This window comes from Carassius auratus, unplaced genomic scaffold (genome assembly GCF_003368295.1).
Source record: "Carassius auratus strain Wakin unplaced genomic scaffold, ASM336829v1 scaf_tig00019862, whole genome shotgun sequence".
Classification (NCBI taxonomy): domain Eukaryota; kingdom Metazoa; phylum Chordata; class Actinopteri; order Cypriniformes; family Cyprinidae; genus Carassius; species Carassius auratus.
The window spans coordinates 1-16,917 of record NW_020524988.1 but is presented as its reverse complement, the minus strand read 5'-3'; the positions used below and the strand labels follow the sequence as shown (position 1 = coordinate 16,917).

The window sequence follows — 16,917 nt, the reverse complement described above, 5'->3', positions numbered from 1 at the left end:
TATATATATATATATATGTATATATATTTTGTCTATTAAGCCAAAATAAAAGTATAAAACAGAAATAATACAAATCTAATATAATTAGAATTTTATTTAAATAAATACAAAAACATACATTATGTTATTGAAAAAAAAAAATATTTTTAAACATCTACTGTAGATTTGCATTTACATACACACATCGGCCCCTCTATTAGACAACTGGAAGTCGCCCAACATTAAGAGTTGGGGGAACACAGGAAACAGAGAGGTAAACAAGACCCTACAGCAATTCCCTCGAGAGCAGGACTGGTCCACTGACCTCAGGCCTGTCTCCCAAAGATAAATTCTGACAAAATCTAGACACAGAATGGCCTCAGATCAGCACTGATCTGCATCTTTTACTCCCAACAGAGCGGTCACCCAACGGTGCCAAGCAGAGTCGCTTTCCTGGAAAAACGGATTATAGGAAACCTAAAAATACACATCAGCTGTGGGACAAGAGAGAGACCCCATAAACTGTGACATTGCATGGGAATGTCAGGATTTCCATATTCACAGGGAAGAGCAGATGTGTTGAATCCTGGGATTCCGGAGATATCTGCACCAGTTGTGGAGAGCAACACATGGACGCTAGTGCAGAATTAACAAATTAACCAAAAACATCTCTGAGAGCATAATTAATTGGGACTAGATAGGTCACCAGGCATTATGTCAACAAACATTATGATTCTGTATCATAGCATTCAATATTAGATAAGGGTGGATTTTTATTCATCTAAAAATGGGATAAAAATCCATATTTCATATTGTACATTATAATGTAGTTAGTTATGCTTAAATTCACTTATTTGACATGGATTAAAACTACTGAATTTAGCTTTTTAATGTACTTAATGATCTATTTTTAAACATGGACAAATTAATAAAATTGCATTCATTTTAATAAATAATTAAATCGTTTTTAAATAAATAATATTATAAATTATAAGACAAATAAATATGCATTTTTAATAAGTCATGTCATCAAAAATGACAAAATGTAAGACTGTAAAATAAATATCTTTAAGGTTAAAAAAAAAGCTAATCCCACCATTAAATAATGTTTGTCAAGCTTTCTTGCATTCAGAACCATTGTAATTGTTTATCTGACCATTTTCCACCCACTCAGCAACCCTATTATTTAATAAAACAGGATGTTTTTGCTACTGTACCTTTTAAAAACTGTATGTAAATAACCTGAATAACCTTCCAAAGAGTAAGAAAAATACTGTTTGCTATGATAAAATTTGCCCAAGCAACAATTCAAAAAAAAAAAACCCACCAAGGTCACATTCACAAAACTACTGAAAAAAAAACCTTTTTTTTTCTTTCTCTCTCTTTTTCTTTCAAAAATTGTTTACTGCCAAAGAAACAAACCTGAATGGAACACCTCTTTAAAAACAGGACAAAAAGAGAAGGACAAAACTGTGGCCTTTTAGATTCTCACAATCACAGACAAAGAGAAGAAGGACAATGAGTGAATTCACAGTGAGGTGCCAAGCGTTGTTCCTTCAGCTCCAGCTGGTTCTGCCGAAGGACACCCATCCTCCTGCTGCCGTCTGCGGGAATCAAGGGGAGAAGCACCTCCAAACCCCTTCACAAACACAGCCTCTGCCCAAAGAAGACCCAGTGCTTGAAAAAAAGATGGGGGCTTACACAATAACACGCGGCCTGTTGCACCATGGCGGCTTTCCAAAACCAGGCTTATGATTATAAAAATCTGATGGCGAATTGCTGTCCGGGGCAGATTTTGGCTTGATGTGCGTTCGTGAAGAGGATCCATTCACGTAGGCTCAGTTGCATGATAAACTAACGAATCCTCTTTAATGCAATATCTTACTTGGGTTTTGAAGCAGATTTGTGTTTAGTGCTGAAGGCGGACACCCACAGTCATCAGCAGAAGCTGTAAACTAACCGAGCCAACACTCCTCTCCTGAGGCCTCCGCTCCACCCCCATGTGACACCCACAAAACAGCTCTTGGAAACTTAGTGTTTGATTTTACAATCTTTACAACCCGGGCGAAACCGGACACTAAAATCGCATTAAGCAAAGATGGATTATTCTCACTCAACCTGCCCCTAAATTTTGAGGGGAAGAATTTTAGCTGAGGAGGGTTAAATGGATTTTCTTTCAACTATTTGAAAGAATCACTGAGATTTGCAAAGAGGTTAAATGGATTAGTTAATGGCCCCGCTTCTTTTGATTTAAAATTTGCCAAAAAGTTTAAATGCAAATGGTCTCTTTGTGTCAAAGGCTCAACCTCTGTATAACCTTGGTCTTTTCAAGGTTTGGGACACTGACAGATGTAGTTAAGCAGGAACCAGGCTTGTGCTTAACATGATAACCCAATCAGAAATAGTGTGCACATAAGATAAACTTACAATACCTAAACTGTGACCTCCCACAGTTGGTATTTATGAAATATAGGCTAAACTAACATGAAACTGACTGAAACACTGAACAGAAATAGAAAGCTACTACAAGTAACATATCAATGTCAAGAAAGCTACTTCTAAACTGTAGTTCATCAAGTTACAAACTAATCATATTTAGTTAGCTACTTTTTGTTAGCAGCATGTAGTATAGCTAACTGCATTGAAGCGATTTAAGTGAAATCTATAACTATCCAATGATATGAATTATAATTAAAACAGCATTTCTGACACAAAAACAAGGGATCTGAATGAATAAATGATCAAACATTTCAATCAGATTTTCCAATACTTCATATGAGAGAGAGAACTGTGTATGATGAACCGATTCACTAAAATGAATCAGATTTTTCAATGCTTCATATGAGAGAGAGAGACAGAGAGAGAGAGAGAAAGAGAGCAGTACATAATGAACAAATTCACTAAAATTAAAGTCTCCAATGCATCATATGAGATAGAACAGTTTACAATAAACCAATTCACTATAATAAAGCAGACTTTCCAATGCTTCATATGAGAGATAAAACCATTTAGGATGAACCGATTCACTAAAGTGAATAAGACTTTTCAATGCTATGATAGACAGAACCATTTAGAATCAACCAAATCACTATATAAACACTTAGGGCTGGGCGATATATATCTAAATGATATGATCATGCACATCTAGTCAGTAAATCTGGTACCGTGATTGCCGCTAAATCGCCAACATCTGCTTTTAAATGGAAATGCATTTAATAGACAGCCGTAGATCACTGACAAGACACGCAATATCGCGTTCATTATCGAAGGCGATTTATCTGCAATAATGAACGCGATATTGCGTATCTTATCAGTGATCTACGGCTCTGTCTATTTAATGCCGCTCCATTTGAAAGCAGGTGATAGCGATTTAGCGGTAATCACAAAACCAGATTTACTGACTAGATGCGCATGATCATATCGTTACATATATCGCCAAGGCCTAATAACACTATATAAAAGAGAACCTTTTGGGATAAACTGATTCACTCAAATGAATCAGACTCTCTAGCACTATGTATAAGAGAGAGATTTGAGTGTTCAATTACCTCAGCTCACTTAACAGTTAACCGCTGGAAAATGTAGCTTGTTAAAGGGGTTCTGCAAAAACTCTTTTCAACAGAAAACCCTATGGACTATACATCATTACAGGTAGTTATGAATGAATCACCTTTAACAGGTGATTCTTCTGCACACAAGAGTATCACTTTACACTAGTGCTTCTAATGGTCTAGGGGCCTTTGCTTCAAAACCCAAGTGCACATGGGAAAAATGTGTGTTTATGTGTGACAAGAGCCAAAAGCGACAGCCGAGCGCTCGGTACTCCAAACAGATCCATCAAACCATGAGGAAAACAAGCTGAGCTGAGTTTACTAACACAACCTCGACTCAACGCACACTTCCTGACTCAAGCAGAGACAAGTAGGTAAAGAGCTGCTTCCCGATCCAAAAAAGGATGTCCTTGAAAGTTGACTGATGTATTAGCGAAAAACTGTGACACGGCCTTGTTCTAGAATTGCCATTAATAAATTCAATTTAACTTGTGCAGGGCTGAAGTCCCCGAACAGGCATGCGACTCCAATTAGCCATTCGGTGTGGGAGCTGTAGGCAGTGACGATATATGCTCAACGGCACATGCTGTTGAACTACTCTACATCCTGCTCCCACATATGGCGCGCTCCATTTCTCCAAGACCGTACTAACGCTGGGGGACGGGGGTGTATCCACGAAGAGGAGCCAGAACAGTGTGAATATCCCTTCCGGACTGTACGGCAGTCATGCCCTTGTGGTTCAGCCTGCGTCACGGGGATCCGCATCCAACAAGGTGGCGCCCGCCATGGGGCAAACCAGGGGTCCTGTTGGTGTAAACCTGGATCATCCCAAAGGAATGAAAAGCTTTTGTCACTGTAAGCATGTGTAGATGCAAATGAGATGGTCTCCACTGTGTTGTGTGTGTGTTTGTTTGAATGCGTCAGTCCTAACAGCGAGGAGAACCGGGGTCTTTGGCAAGCTTCAGTCCCTGCTCTCCAAACCTTCCTCTCATGTCACAGACCATCTGCTACTCAGCAGCCACGCTGGCGCCGGAGATGAGGCGTACCGTTCTGGTCCAGATGCCTATTCGGCTGTACTTACAGAAAGTCAGATCCATCACCTCCATAACTTGGTGAGAAGATCGCAGATCAGCGTCATATCCTACGCTCAAAATAGCATCGCAGAAGTCCTGAAGAAACTACAACATTCAAATCTAACATCATGTTTCAGGGTGTATGTTCCAGGTTCAAGCTGAATCGACATTATTTTTTAATTACCACAAAAATGAATTTCCACCCGTCCCTTCTGGTTTACAGTGAGACACTTACAATACAAGTAACAAGTGAATGTGACTGATCGGTAAATGTTAAAACCTGTGAAAAAGCCACAAGACTTGTATAATATGCTTGATTTTAGAGTGAAAATTGCTTGCTTACCTTTTTTGTGAAGAGTTACCATGTCACGCTACACCATAAACCCTAAAACGACTGTAAAAGTACTGATTTAAAGCTTTTTAAGGCTTCACAACTCAAATGATTTGAACAGAATAATTAATATTAGTGCTTTTACTCAATTAAACGCTTTAAATTTCTTATTTTAAGTCCTCTAAAAAAAAGTTCTCACTTCAATTTATAAGTGCCTTACCATGACCTCTGTTTTGTGATGTATAATCTATACCACAAATTCTGGCATTTGAGCTTAAAGCTCAACATTTTAAAGGGATAGTTCACCCAGAAATTAATATTCTGTCATTAATTACTCACCCTCATGTCGTTTCAAACACGCAAGTCCTTTGTTCATCTCCGGAACACAAAAAGGCGCTAAAAACGGCAGTGCCTGAGCACACACTCTCTCTCTTGTTCACTGTTGTTGTTCTGTCTAATACGGACAGAAGTCTGTCTAATAATTAGATAGAACGAATAAACAAGGAATAAATGTATACAAAAAGTATTATAACGATTGCTTTTATATTATTAGTGCCGTCAGCATTAAGCAAATATGCATTTATTTCATTTAAACAAATCGTTGAATGACTGATGAATATTTAATTTCACAAACCTTGCAAACTTAGTCGAATCCAGCTGTGAGATCTTGAAGTGTGCATTTTTATCCAGCGTGCTCGTGTGTTCTCTGTGTGATGGTCAGTCCGTGTGAATTGAATGCTCTAAACTTTAAACTTTTAAACTTTTATGCATTTGCCCACTGTCACATTAATGTAATTTTCTCTGTGTGCTGTATGTAAAATGTGTTACCCTGGCTTTATTTCAAAATACGATATGATTCCCCATGCACACAAACTTCCCAGAATACAGAGTGCCCTGTTGATTACAGTGTTTACTTCCTTTTTAATATATTTGTATTCAATATTTATTTGTAAAAAAAAAACTTTAGTATAGTATAGTATTATAAAGTATAAATATGCTTATTTTACGCATTAATTTTTTTATCTGTTGTCAAATTATTTAAAATTTCTTACATATGAATTAAAATAAAAAATAAATATGATATCGGCCCCTCTGCTTTCCAAGATATCGGCATCGGCTGTCAAAAAAAACTAAAATATCGGTCAACCCCTAATCAAAAGTCTTCTGACCCTGCATAGACAGCAATGTAACCAAAACGTTCAAGGGCCAGGAAGGTAGTAAGGACAAAAATAACAACTATTCAACAATTTCATCTCTTCTGTGTCTGGCTAAGCCATGCTTTTACGACCACGATGCAAGCAGGTGTATCCTCTGGTTGAAAACAAGTTGCAGTGAATCAGGGTGAATAAAGTTTCATTTTTGTTTTCTTTGTGCACAAAAAGTATTCTTGTAGCTTCATAAAACTAAGGCTGAACAACTGATGCCACATGGACTATTTTAACGATATCCTTACTACCTTTCTGGACCTATTCAGTTGAGTTGCTTTCTATGGAGGGTCAGAAAGCTGATTTGATTTCATCCAAATTATCTTAATATGTGTTTCAAAGATGAACAAAGGTCTTATGGGTTTGGAACAACATGAGGGTAATTAATTACAACATTTTCATTTTTGGGTGAACTATCCCTTGTATTGACCATAAAAAATAAGTAGTAATTTAGCATTAACTTTAAGCAAAGAAATAGTAAAACATTGCACATTTAGCCACAGTAATACCCTCAAAGGTATGCCTTTATACCTTATCTGTGCCTAAAAGATTTATTTTAATATATTAATATGCACTCATTAGAAGTATAGAAGGTACAAAGACATATTCTTTAAGGTACCATTCCAGTGACAAGCTATTACACCCCTAAAGCTATAATTCTGTGTAGAATATTTCCTACGAGGATCTTCTTCATAGAAATGACTAGAAGTAAGAAATAGAGTTAACAGTCTTGCTTCAAGGGTGCAATAGTGATGTTCAGAAAAATATAGAGTAAACTCAACAGTTTGGTCTACGGAGAGTGCGTCTTCCACAGATGACCACAACCAAAACAGAGTCCCCCGGCTGCTTCTTTGGAGCAGAACATGTGTTAAAAAAAAAGGACTGCAAACAAGCAGAGAGAGCACCTTTGTGTCGTGGGAACAAAGGCCTACATTATGTTCCAGAGATAGGCCGTGGCTTCAGAGTTTCCCTGCTATGAAAAGAGCCTCTTCACGAGTAGCTTTTTGACCCGTGACCTCTCGGACTTACGACCTCGTAGTCTCAGAGCTTCCAGAGCACACCAAGTTCAGGATGGGTTTGAGATGCGACTCCGGAAGCTTTCTGATGAAGAGCTTCTGGGATTAAACCATGTGAAGAATCTGCCTTCACTCGTGGATCTGAAAAATCCATTGGATTCTGACAAAACCGTCCGAAGAGAACCATTACTCTGTTGTTTTCATTTGATGTCTCCACTGTGTACTGTTCCAGAACAATCTTTTTGGTGAAAAGCTGAAACAGATGCACAGACTGAATGGTGATAACTCGCAATTAGCAACAGCCAAAGATGAAAAAGCGATGACAGAGATTTCCGTAAGATAGAGCAGAGGTATATTTCTCATGGATGAATTTGTACATTGGATGGAAAACTTTCAATTGTCCTTAATAAGCTAATTTCCACCTTATGCTTCAAGTAGTCACTCTCACAAGGACTAAACCACATTCTGCAAATTCTCATTCAAGTCAAAATCCTTGAAAAAATTATACAATAGGGACTTTGGTTGATTATCATTTACTTTTTGAATACAAACCAAATTACTCTTAGTCGATCCATTCTGTTTTATGCCACTCTGAAGACCATTATTGAGCAATGCATGCAGGCTGCTCTTGACTTCTGAAGTACAATTGGTCTACACTAGTAATCCTAATCGAACACTCCAAACAATACCAACCCTTCCTTACACTCCCACAAAAACCCTGCATTTAATCCCAGAGTGCACCTCTTTTATTTTACAGGAGGCAAATACATTTTTTAAGCACAAGCATCAACAAAACACATTTTGGGGAAAAAAATAAACAAAATACTGAATAAGCCGTCTGCACTCTGCAGGCATTTCTGTCTTTCAGAATTATTGATTATGTTTTCTCATACGAAAATGGGAACAATCAGTGTGCAAACTCATAAAACACTGTTCCTCAAGCTCTGAGAAGCAGAGCGAATATCTGAGGTGTACAACTCCTGTTCTAATCTTCAACAAAGATATAAGGCTCTGGTTTCTAAGCAACAGGCGCGCTGCAATAACGTAGGATGATCGCAGTAGTATCTGCAGTCCAGACACACAGGTGCATATTCACATGACAGCATATTCTACTTCAAGTGCGTCACAAGCCTAGCTGCAGTCAAAATACCTGTGGAAACTCCCTTGTGATGCAGCACATGCAAAGAAGCCATTGCTTCAGTGCAGCATGCAATGCATCACAAGGGAGGCGGTACATGTATTTTTGGACAAGGATTTCTTAGCACTAGCAGTGTGCATGATGTGCATCAGCTTAACTTAAATACAGGAGTTTGCACTGCATGACTCACAACATGATGTTTTTGGCAATATGTTCATTTTTTTTTATAATGGCCATCAGCAGGGTGTCAATAATAAAATGTCAAGCTGCATAGCTAAGTAAACGTCAAACATCTTAATATGATTCTGTTTCAAGAATTTCAGAAGGTTTTACGAAGACAAGGAACAAGATCTGTGCTGCTTATGACAAAACAAAGCATATGCAAATTTCTCAGGCACTGATTTCTTTTCCGTGCCAATGCCTTCAGTTAAAGAGGAAGAAACCATTTCTTACATAAATGCACAAATAATCTGCAGTATTACAACTAAAACGTCTTAAACCTTGGCATATGGAGTGGAACTACAAACTGTTGCAACATAACATTAATTTGAACTAATATTGTGCCATGATATAACATTTCCATAGTCAATATCCATAGAGACTACAGCAAAATCAAATATGCTACATATTAAAAATTAATAAAATAGACTAAAACAATAGCATGTAGCCTTCAAATATTTAGAAGTAAACTTTAATGAAATCAAGTCACTAATAAAACAATTGATATCCCCACATGCAACTATCAGAAGCCATTTTGGTCGAATTTTAAAGAGACAAGAAAAAAAAAAAAAGTCATTTTGTCATGATTTACTCACTTTAATCTTGTTCCAAACCTGTATGAATTTCTTTGTCTATTAACACAAAAGAAGATATTTTGAAGAATGCAATGAATTATACAGTTGCTGGTATTTTTTCCTACTATGAAAAAATCAATGGCTACTGATAACTGTTTGGTTATCAATATTCTTTGAAAAGTCTTTGTTTATGTCAAACTCCTACAGGTTTAGAACACCTTATAAGGCAAGTGCATTACAGAATTTCCATTTCTGGGTGAACTATCCCTTTAACTTCAGCTCCATTTCACTTGGGGTTTCATTAAGATCCTAGTGACATTGAATTCAAAATTCTGTAAACCCCAGTGAACATCTGCTGAAGGTCGTTCAGATAACGCTGACAAAAAGAATTAAGTGAAAGAACGGCCACGGCATCGCTGCGGCAGAGATAAAGTCACAACTTTGCTGATATGGCATCAGTTATAGCAGCGATGGCAGCATAAAACAACAGCAATTACATTTTTGCTGTTTTCTGAAGCTGTCCCAAAGGACACTGATGGCCAAAAGGCACTTAGGACAAAATACACCAAATGTTCACAAATTCTGAAACACTCAGATATGAATCAATTAAAGCAACATTGCACCATCCAGAAAAAATATATGCAAAAAATATAGCTAGTCACCATGCAGTTGTTATGTGTGTGGTATGACATGCTTTAAGTTAACATGTTTTAACTTTCCAAGGTATTGGCATACAATGGAGCAGGATTATGTAAATACCATGTAAATATTGCAACCAAAGGGGCTTGACAGGGGTGAAAGAGAAGCAAAGAAAACAAATCGCTTTCTGCCTGGAGGCCTTTTGTGCACGAGTGCGTAATTGCTTTGATGAATTGCTGATAAGCTTTATCACTGCTAAAAAGAAATACAAGATTGTTGCTCTCTTACAAAACCTGTTATATCACATTAACTTTCTGTGTTCTCTAATAACTGAAACACATGCGTAAAACATACAAGAGGACACGACAGATGGAGGCAGAGTTTTAATTCCCAAAATGCAATGCACTTCTAGCGGAGTTGAACTGGTTGTAAAAGCACGGTTGTGGCTCCTCTAGTCAAGGTTACATCAGATTGTTGACTAGTTTCCAAACCATTTAGCAAAGACCTGAAAAAGTAATGATAATAATGGACTGTTACTATTCTAGTGGATGACTGTGTTTGGAATGAAAAGGTGTGAACCATTTAAAAAAATATATATTAAAAAAATTTAAAACTTCATGTGAAACAAAATGCATTAAGCAACAATTTACACAACAATTATGTTTCCCTCTAAATTGCATTAACAGGCCTAATTCAGGGACTTTTTTAATCACTTTATTTATTCATTCATGTTCATAAACATTTTGAACAGTTCAATTAAAAAAGCAGATTTCTAAATAAGTGTTAACCACCTAATTACGTGAATGCTTAATTTACAGTTTCACACTTTAACACTTCTTACAACTAATCAAATAAAGAGGATGCATTGAAGATGACACTTATTCTGGCTCATTCGTCCTACTAGACATGGAAAGTAGAGCAGTATTCAATACAGAGTGTTTTATTGCAAACTGCACATTTTGGAATATATGTTGTATGTAAATACATACAAAAGAAATTTGCATATTAGTATAATGACGAAATAGTAAAAGTAGTATTCCATGCACCTACATACATTTGCATTGCACTGGATGAATAAACTAATGGCATAAAGCCAGACTCAGTATTTTTTCTGTCATCAGCTGTTGATTGCCATCATTTGATTTATAACGGTCAATAGAGCATCCAGTAGTCAAGGGCACGGCTGATGTCACACAACTAATGCTAATGTAAACTAATAAATACATTCCATCTGCTTTCAGATTCTTACTCGTTCAAATCCGTTACCGTCATGAGACGAGATATTCTCAACACTTACCCCACGACTATTGGTCAACAAGCTGGAGATCGATAGCCATCGCTGTGGTATAGGTTTTGACAAGACATTCTGTGAAACATCAAGTGATAGCTACATCACAGTTATGATTTTCCATGGCAACAGCAAGCCTTTTCAGGTGTTCCAGGCTTTCTGAGGATTTCTTTACAGGCTGGATGAGTAAGCATCGACCAGAGGTGATTGACACTGGTCGTTACTGGCATTTGCGATAAAAAAGGGTAACTAGTGTTTGTCCGAGAGGGCAAGGTTATTTCAGGTCTGGGAACAAAAGGAACACAAAAAAACTCTGAAAGTCTATGATTTTCAATAGAAATTCAAGCTAGAAGTTTCTGGAAAATGGCAACATACTGTAAGTTTTTCCATTACTTTAACTCAGTGAAATGGCTTGCACAGCCAATTATATTATAGGCCTATTTAAAAATCCTTGTGCAGTTCTGAAAATCCTTTACTTGGTTTGGTGTTCCTGGTCAAAAATGTCTTATAAATCCCTCATTATGTTACATTATCACCAAATCTTGGATTCATTCTTTTGGTCAGCTTGTTTTCTTTCAAACAGCACAGGTTATTCATTTCCTTTTTCAACTGACTGGTCATTGGCCTCATTGGTCTGAGCTTATACAGTACATGTCCGTTTTTGAGTCAAAAAGGATTATTTGTAGATAGTTTTGGCAATGCTCATTTAAAAACTGAGATGGCATAAGCTCGGATCAATGAGACCTACTACCAAGAAGTTCTAAAAATAATCACAAACCTAAGCTAATTTCAAGAAACAAGCTGACATGAAGAATAAATCCAATATTTGGTAATAATTAAACAAGAAATGTATAACCAATTTTTGGTAGGTCGGTCATTTTTGACCCGGGAACACCACAAGTGTAGGGTGGGAGAAAAATCCCAAAAAAGTGGAAATATGATCCAGTTTTTTGGGGGATAGTTATACCCTATAAATATATGTATTTTCCTACTGTTGAAGTCAATGGCAACCACCAACTGTTTGATTACCAGAAATCTTCCAAATATCTTCTTTCATGTTCAACATAAGAAAGCAAATCATACAGGTTTGGAACGACACGAGGGTGTGCAAATGATGACAAGATTTTCATTTTTGGGTGAACTATCCCTTTAAGTAAAAAGCAAGATCCTCATGGTCAAAAGACATGTGGGCTAATATTTGAGGTTGGAATTTTTTTTTTTGACATTTTTAAAGTGCAAATGACTTAAAAATCTCTGGGTTTTTTTGGTCAGGAGCCAGCGCTGCTCCTTAACCCGACCGCAGTTAAAGAGGATTAGCTGGATAATACAATTAACACAGATTACTTACACCCTCAATGGTACAAGATAAAGATCTACACTAACATCCTGCAATAAACATTATGCACAGAGCTCCAGGCTGAATTACAATGCTGCTGTCCTACAATACAGCTCACAATATTTTCAACCCTTCACTGAAATGCAATCTCCAACCTGGCTCCTCTGGAATACATAGCAACACCGTTTCAGAAAAGCATCCATCGATTTGCTCTTTCCAACTATTTCATATCAATATATCATCAGCTTTTACAACCCAGGCTCTCGCTCGCACCCGCATAACGAAAAGGCAAACTCTTCCACTCCTGTCGACCTAGTCGCCCCCTCGAAAGGGTGTCCGCTCATCCAGAAATTTCTCCATCTCCATTTCTCAACGGTAAAATGAACACAGTTACAGAAAACCTCACCAGTTCACTGACTCACCAAATCATCTCATCTTACGTGAAACCACTATTTATAACACAATAAATCAATCATCTGCACAATAAACTTGTTCTTTTCACGTTAATAATCATTCAGCATTGACTCACATTAGAAATACTAATATAGGTATTGTGTAGCTGCTTCAGAAATACATTCAAATGTGCTACAAAACCTATAGAAACTCTATGATAAGAGGATTCTGTAATATCCTGCGATTCTAGAAGTGCTGTGACTATATAACAGCAAGGGGCTCGATTTGCATTTAAATAACCTGTGACTAAAGCTCATCTAATCTGAACTCTTGCCCTGACCCTTCATATGAGAGTCAAGAGGTCGGGTCTGCAGTAAAAATTGGGAATCAGAGTCAATCTATTCGACATTATGATGAGGTTTATAAAGCTAAAAGACTACTTTATAGTAGATGAGCGACTGGTGCTGACAAATATGTTCGTCATGAAACAATCACATCTGAATTAAGATCTGCTGTGAAAATCACATCTGACTGGCGTGTCGATATTAATACAAATCTTTGATGCGCATACCCATAATCAAATTTAGCAGTCGTTCTGGAAGCTCTTGGTTATGTAAGATCTCGGCTCTTCAAATAATCCAACTAAATGCTGTCTGTAATCCAAGACTATTTCAAAGCAAACCAGACAACATAAAAACCATTTACATGAAACAAACTCCCCATTCATTTTAACAGCCAGTTTATCATTTAACTACAGAATGATTGTGCATGTTAAGATTTGTAATGCTTGTGATCAGAAGTCTTCTTAATGGTTCATGCACCAGCAGCTTTTAATATGATATCCAATAAAAAAAAAAAAAAGGTTAAACTTGAGACCCACAGTCAATGTCTTTGACATTATCGATTGAAAAACACACTTCACCCTAATGAATGACTGATGCATCACAAACAGTGGATGAGAGGAACCTCGGAAAAACATTTTCCAGAGGAGCTTCTAATGAAACAATCAAACCTGCATTAAGATCCACTGTGTAAATCACATCTGACTGGCATGTCAAGATTAATGCAAAGAGCCACAAATCTTTGATATACAGTTTAATTTATAATGATGCGTTTTGGAAGCTCGTGGTTATGTAAGAACTGGGCTCTTCATTCCAAAACAATCCAACTAAATAAAGAGTAAACATCAGCTGTATTTTTTATGCATTTTTAAAGCAAATCAGATCTATTTTATGAAACTCATATCACAACTCCACTGAACAGAATGCTACATTGAAATTTTGTAGTGCATCTTTAGTCATCTTGGTGGACTATCAGTAGCCCCTAATTAGGATGATTAGAGATGTACACTCATTTATGTCGCATAGTTTTGATGCACCATCTGCTTCTGTCTTTACACTGACAGACAATACAATGTTTCATTGTGGCATCTTTTAATCTGGTCGTGCGCTTACCTTCAATAGAGATCACATGCTCGCGGATCTGGTTCTGGAGGGCCATGTCATCGATGCGCTCGATCAGGTCGTATATTGCATAAATGTTCGGGTGGACGGACTCGAACCGATGGATCTCGGCTCTGATGGCTGCTGAGTTGGACAAAACGAACTGGGAGCCCGACGCGCCGGACTGCGCTGCAGGGCCCGATACGGTTCCCGAGCCAAACTGACCCGCCCCGGAGCTCCCGGACGATCCGGATCCGAACTGACCCTGGGGAACTGGCACCGGTGCCGGTACGAACCCGGGTTGGGCATGGCGGCTGGGACTGCTGAGAAATCCCAGACACTGACACCGAGACCGGGACGCTCGATTGGTAATTCATCGTTGTGGATCTAGGAACCGCTCACGGGAATAATAGAAGCGCCGCGTTTGGGATTATTTGGAGAGCGCGCGAGGAATCCGCACTGCACACTCTAATCTGATGAAGAACGATCACAACTATGAGTAACGCATCAAATGGATTTCCAAAAATCCGCGCGCCTTGCTCATAACACCAGAACTTCAATCAGCATCATTGTTCCCAGCGACGAGCTCGCTCTTTTGCGCGTGTCCTGTCCTGTCCTTTTTTGACAATGAATGTCTTTCAGATGGACACACCTTTGTTTTGGGGCGATCTTCTGGACCGAGTCTCTCTCGGTTTTGCTTCCCAGCCTGAAGCGAACACAATGAGGCCGGTTATCGCAATGCGCCCGAGTCCATTGACTGACTGAATGCGACGGTTCTACTCTAAAGTCATAAACACGTTTGAATCCTCTTTTGGTCCAAGAAGTCCCTCCCCGACCCCCACCTCCATCCACTGGATGTGAAAATCCGGATCTTTTCGAGAGTCGGTTCGCTTAGAGAACCTGTTCGAAGAGTCAAATGACTGATTCTTTTTTAATTAGCGTTCAAAAATGTTTCCAGAATCCCCTTCGCTGCATTTCACATTTAATTTGTGTAATAAAGGTGCTAATTATACACCTCAAGGTACGCTACTGTCACATTAGAGATATTTCGCTCTCAAAAGTTTATACTGTATTTTTTCAGGAGCGTAGCAATGTAAGAAAGTATCTTTCAACCAAGCAGATTTCTATATTTCGTGAACATGAGGGAAATCTGCGTGGACTTTTTTCGCCCTCTCGCGAAACTCCCGAATGCGCGGATTCATTAAAATGACTGAATTAGGAAACATAGCAAAATTTAAGAGTAACCTAAATGTAAACATGGCATTTAGTCTATGTAAACGTTGATATCTAGTTTAATTCTATTTTACAGTAAAATTTAAGCACATTATTTTTAGAAATGAAAACAGGCGTCTGATGTTTCCAAACCAGATTCCCACCGATGTTTTGATTCTCACGGCTTTCATTTCAAATGTTTGTTCACTGTTAGCAATATTATTAGAAGTAGCTATTGTTCCCTATTTAAGCTAGCTCTATTTTATGAAATATAGTATAACTTAATAATAAATGTTCCTATCTCCCCCATTGCTATTCAAATCATGTAGCTACCCTACTCACAAACGAGTCATTTAAAACAAATCATTAGAAAGATTCGGCTCATAAGAACGATTCGTACATCACTACCATCCCTTGCGACGTCACACGGCACGTAACTTTGCTTGAAATGGAGGGGGGGGGGGGGGGGGGCGAAATTCGATTGGATGTTTAGGTGGTGGTGTTGGTATACAGCGATGGATGCTTCAGTATTATGTAACCAGATATTTTTCTTGACAGTTTAATGCTTATAATTGTTCAGTCCTTCACTGACACACACAACAAGTAGATTCAGTGACTGCAGTTTCCTGATCGAGGGTTACAGCCTTAGCAATATCAAAGACCATAATTTACAGTAGCTATAATACACATTACATCTCAGGCTTGACAGAGTTATTGTTGGGTTTACTTCAAATAAAGATGTGATTTTGTGGTCCACTGTAAATGCAGTATCGTATTCTCTAGCATGTATTCCAACAAGATTCGGCCCGTGCTTTATGGTATTGTGATGTTATCAATAATACCATGATTCTGAATGATTGCTATTTCATTTACCATGGTATTTACATGTTAATGCTTAAATATATGGTTCAGCCATATGTGTTTAAATAACATAGTGTAGTGTAGGGCTATGTCCAAAAAGCATGATGTCATATTCATGTTTTTTAAACAGGAGAATCCCAAGGATAAAGTGGATTTTTAAACTTTTGAAGCATTAATAACCATTGAATGGTAAATAACCAAAATGTTGCAGTTTAACAGCCTAATGCTGCCAGTATCGGATTATTTCTTCCCGGCCTTTGAGGAGATCACTTCTCACACTGTTTTGTTGAATGGTCCCATTGAGTCACTTGTTATGGTTTCATTTTGCAGTGTGATTAGAATCGACACAATCTCTGCATCTCACTTCCACAGGGTTTGTGTTGTAATCCGCCTGATGTTGACATTTTCTTCCACTTTTTCTACCACAAAAGACTTGCTCTGTGATTTACACAGCTGATGTCTGCACGCATATGCACACAAAAACGATGACAATAAATGTTTACCTCAAAACTGATACCTAAAAGTTAAAGTTTATAGAAAATCACAATAGCATTTTTTATCTACACATCTGAATAAAAAAATAAATAAATACAGAGATGAGATTAATAGAGAGGATTTTTTTTAAACTGAAGCAACATTTTCTCACACTGTTTGTGGTA

At 37.8% G+C, this 16,917-nt stretch overlaps 1 protein-coding gene across 1 annotated transcript in view; it reads right to left on the bottom strand.

Annotated features, from left to right (window-relative positions):
• Window positions 1-14,525, bottom strand: part of LOC113076325 (arf-GAP with GTPase, ANK repeat and PH domain-containing protein 3-like) — a gene marked incomplete at its 5' end in the record, with an annotated part of 59,953 nt that extends 45,428 nt beyond the window's left edge. Inside the window, one exon of the mRNA XM_026248958.1 lies at window positions 14,198-14,525. Within this exon, the coding sequence (XP_026104743.1) occupies window positions 14,198-14,525 (328 nt within the window). The remainder of the gene's footprint in view (window positions 1-14,197) is intronic.
• Between the last annotated feature and the right edge of the window lie 2,392 nt (window positions 14,526-16,917).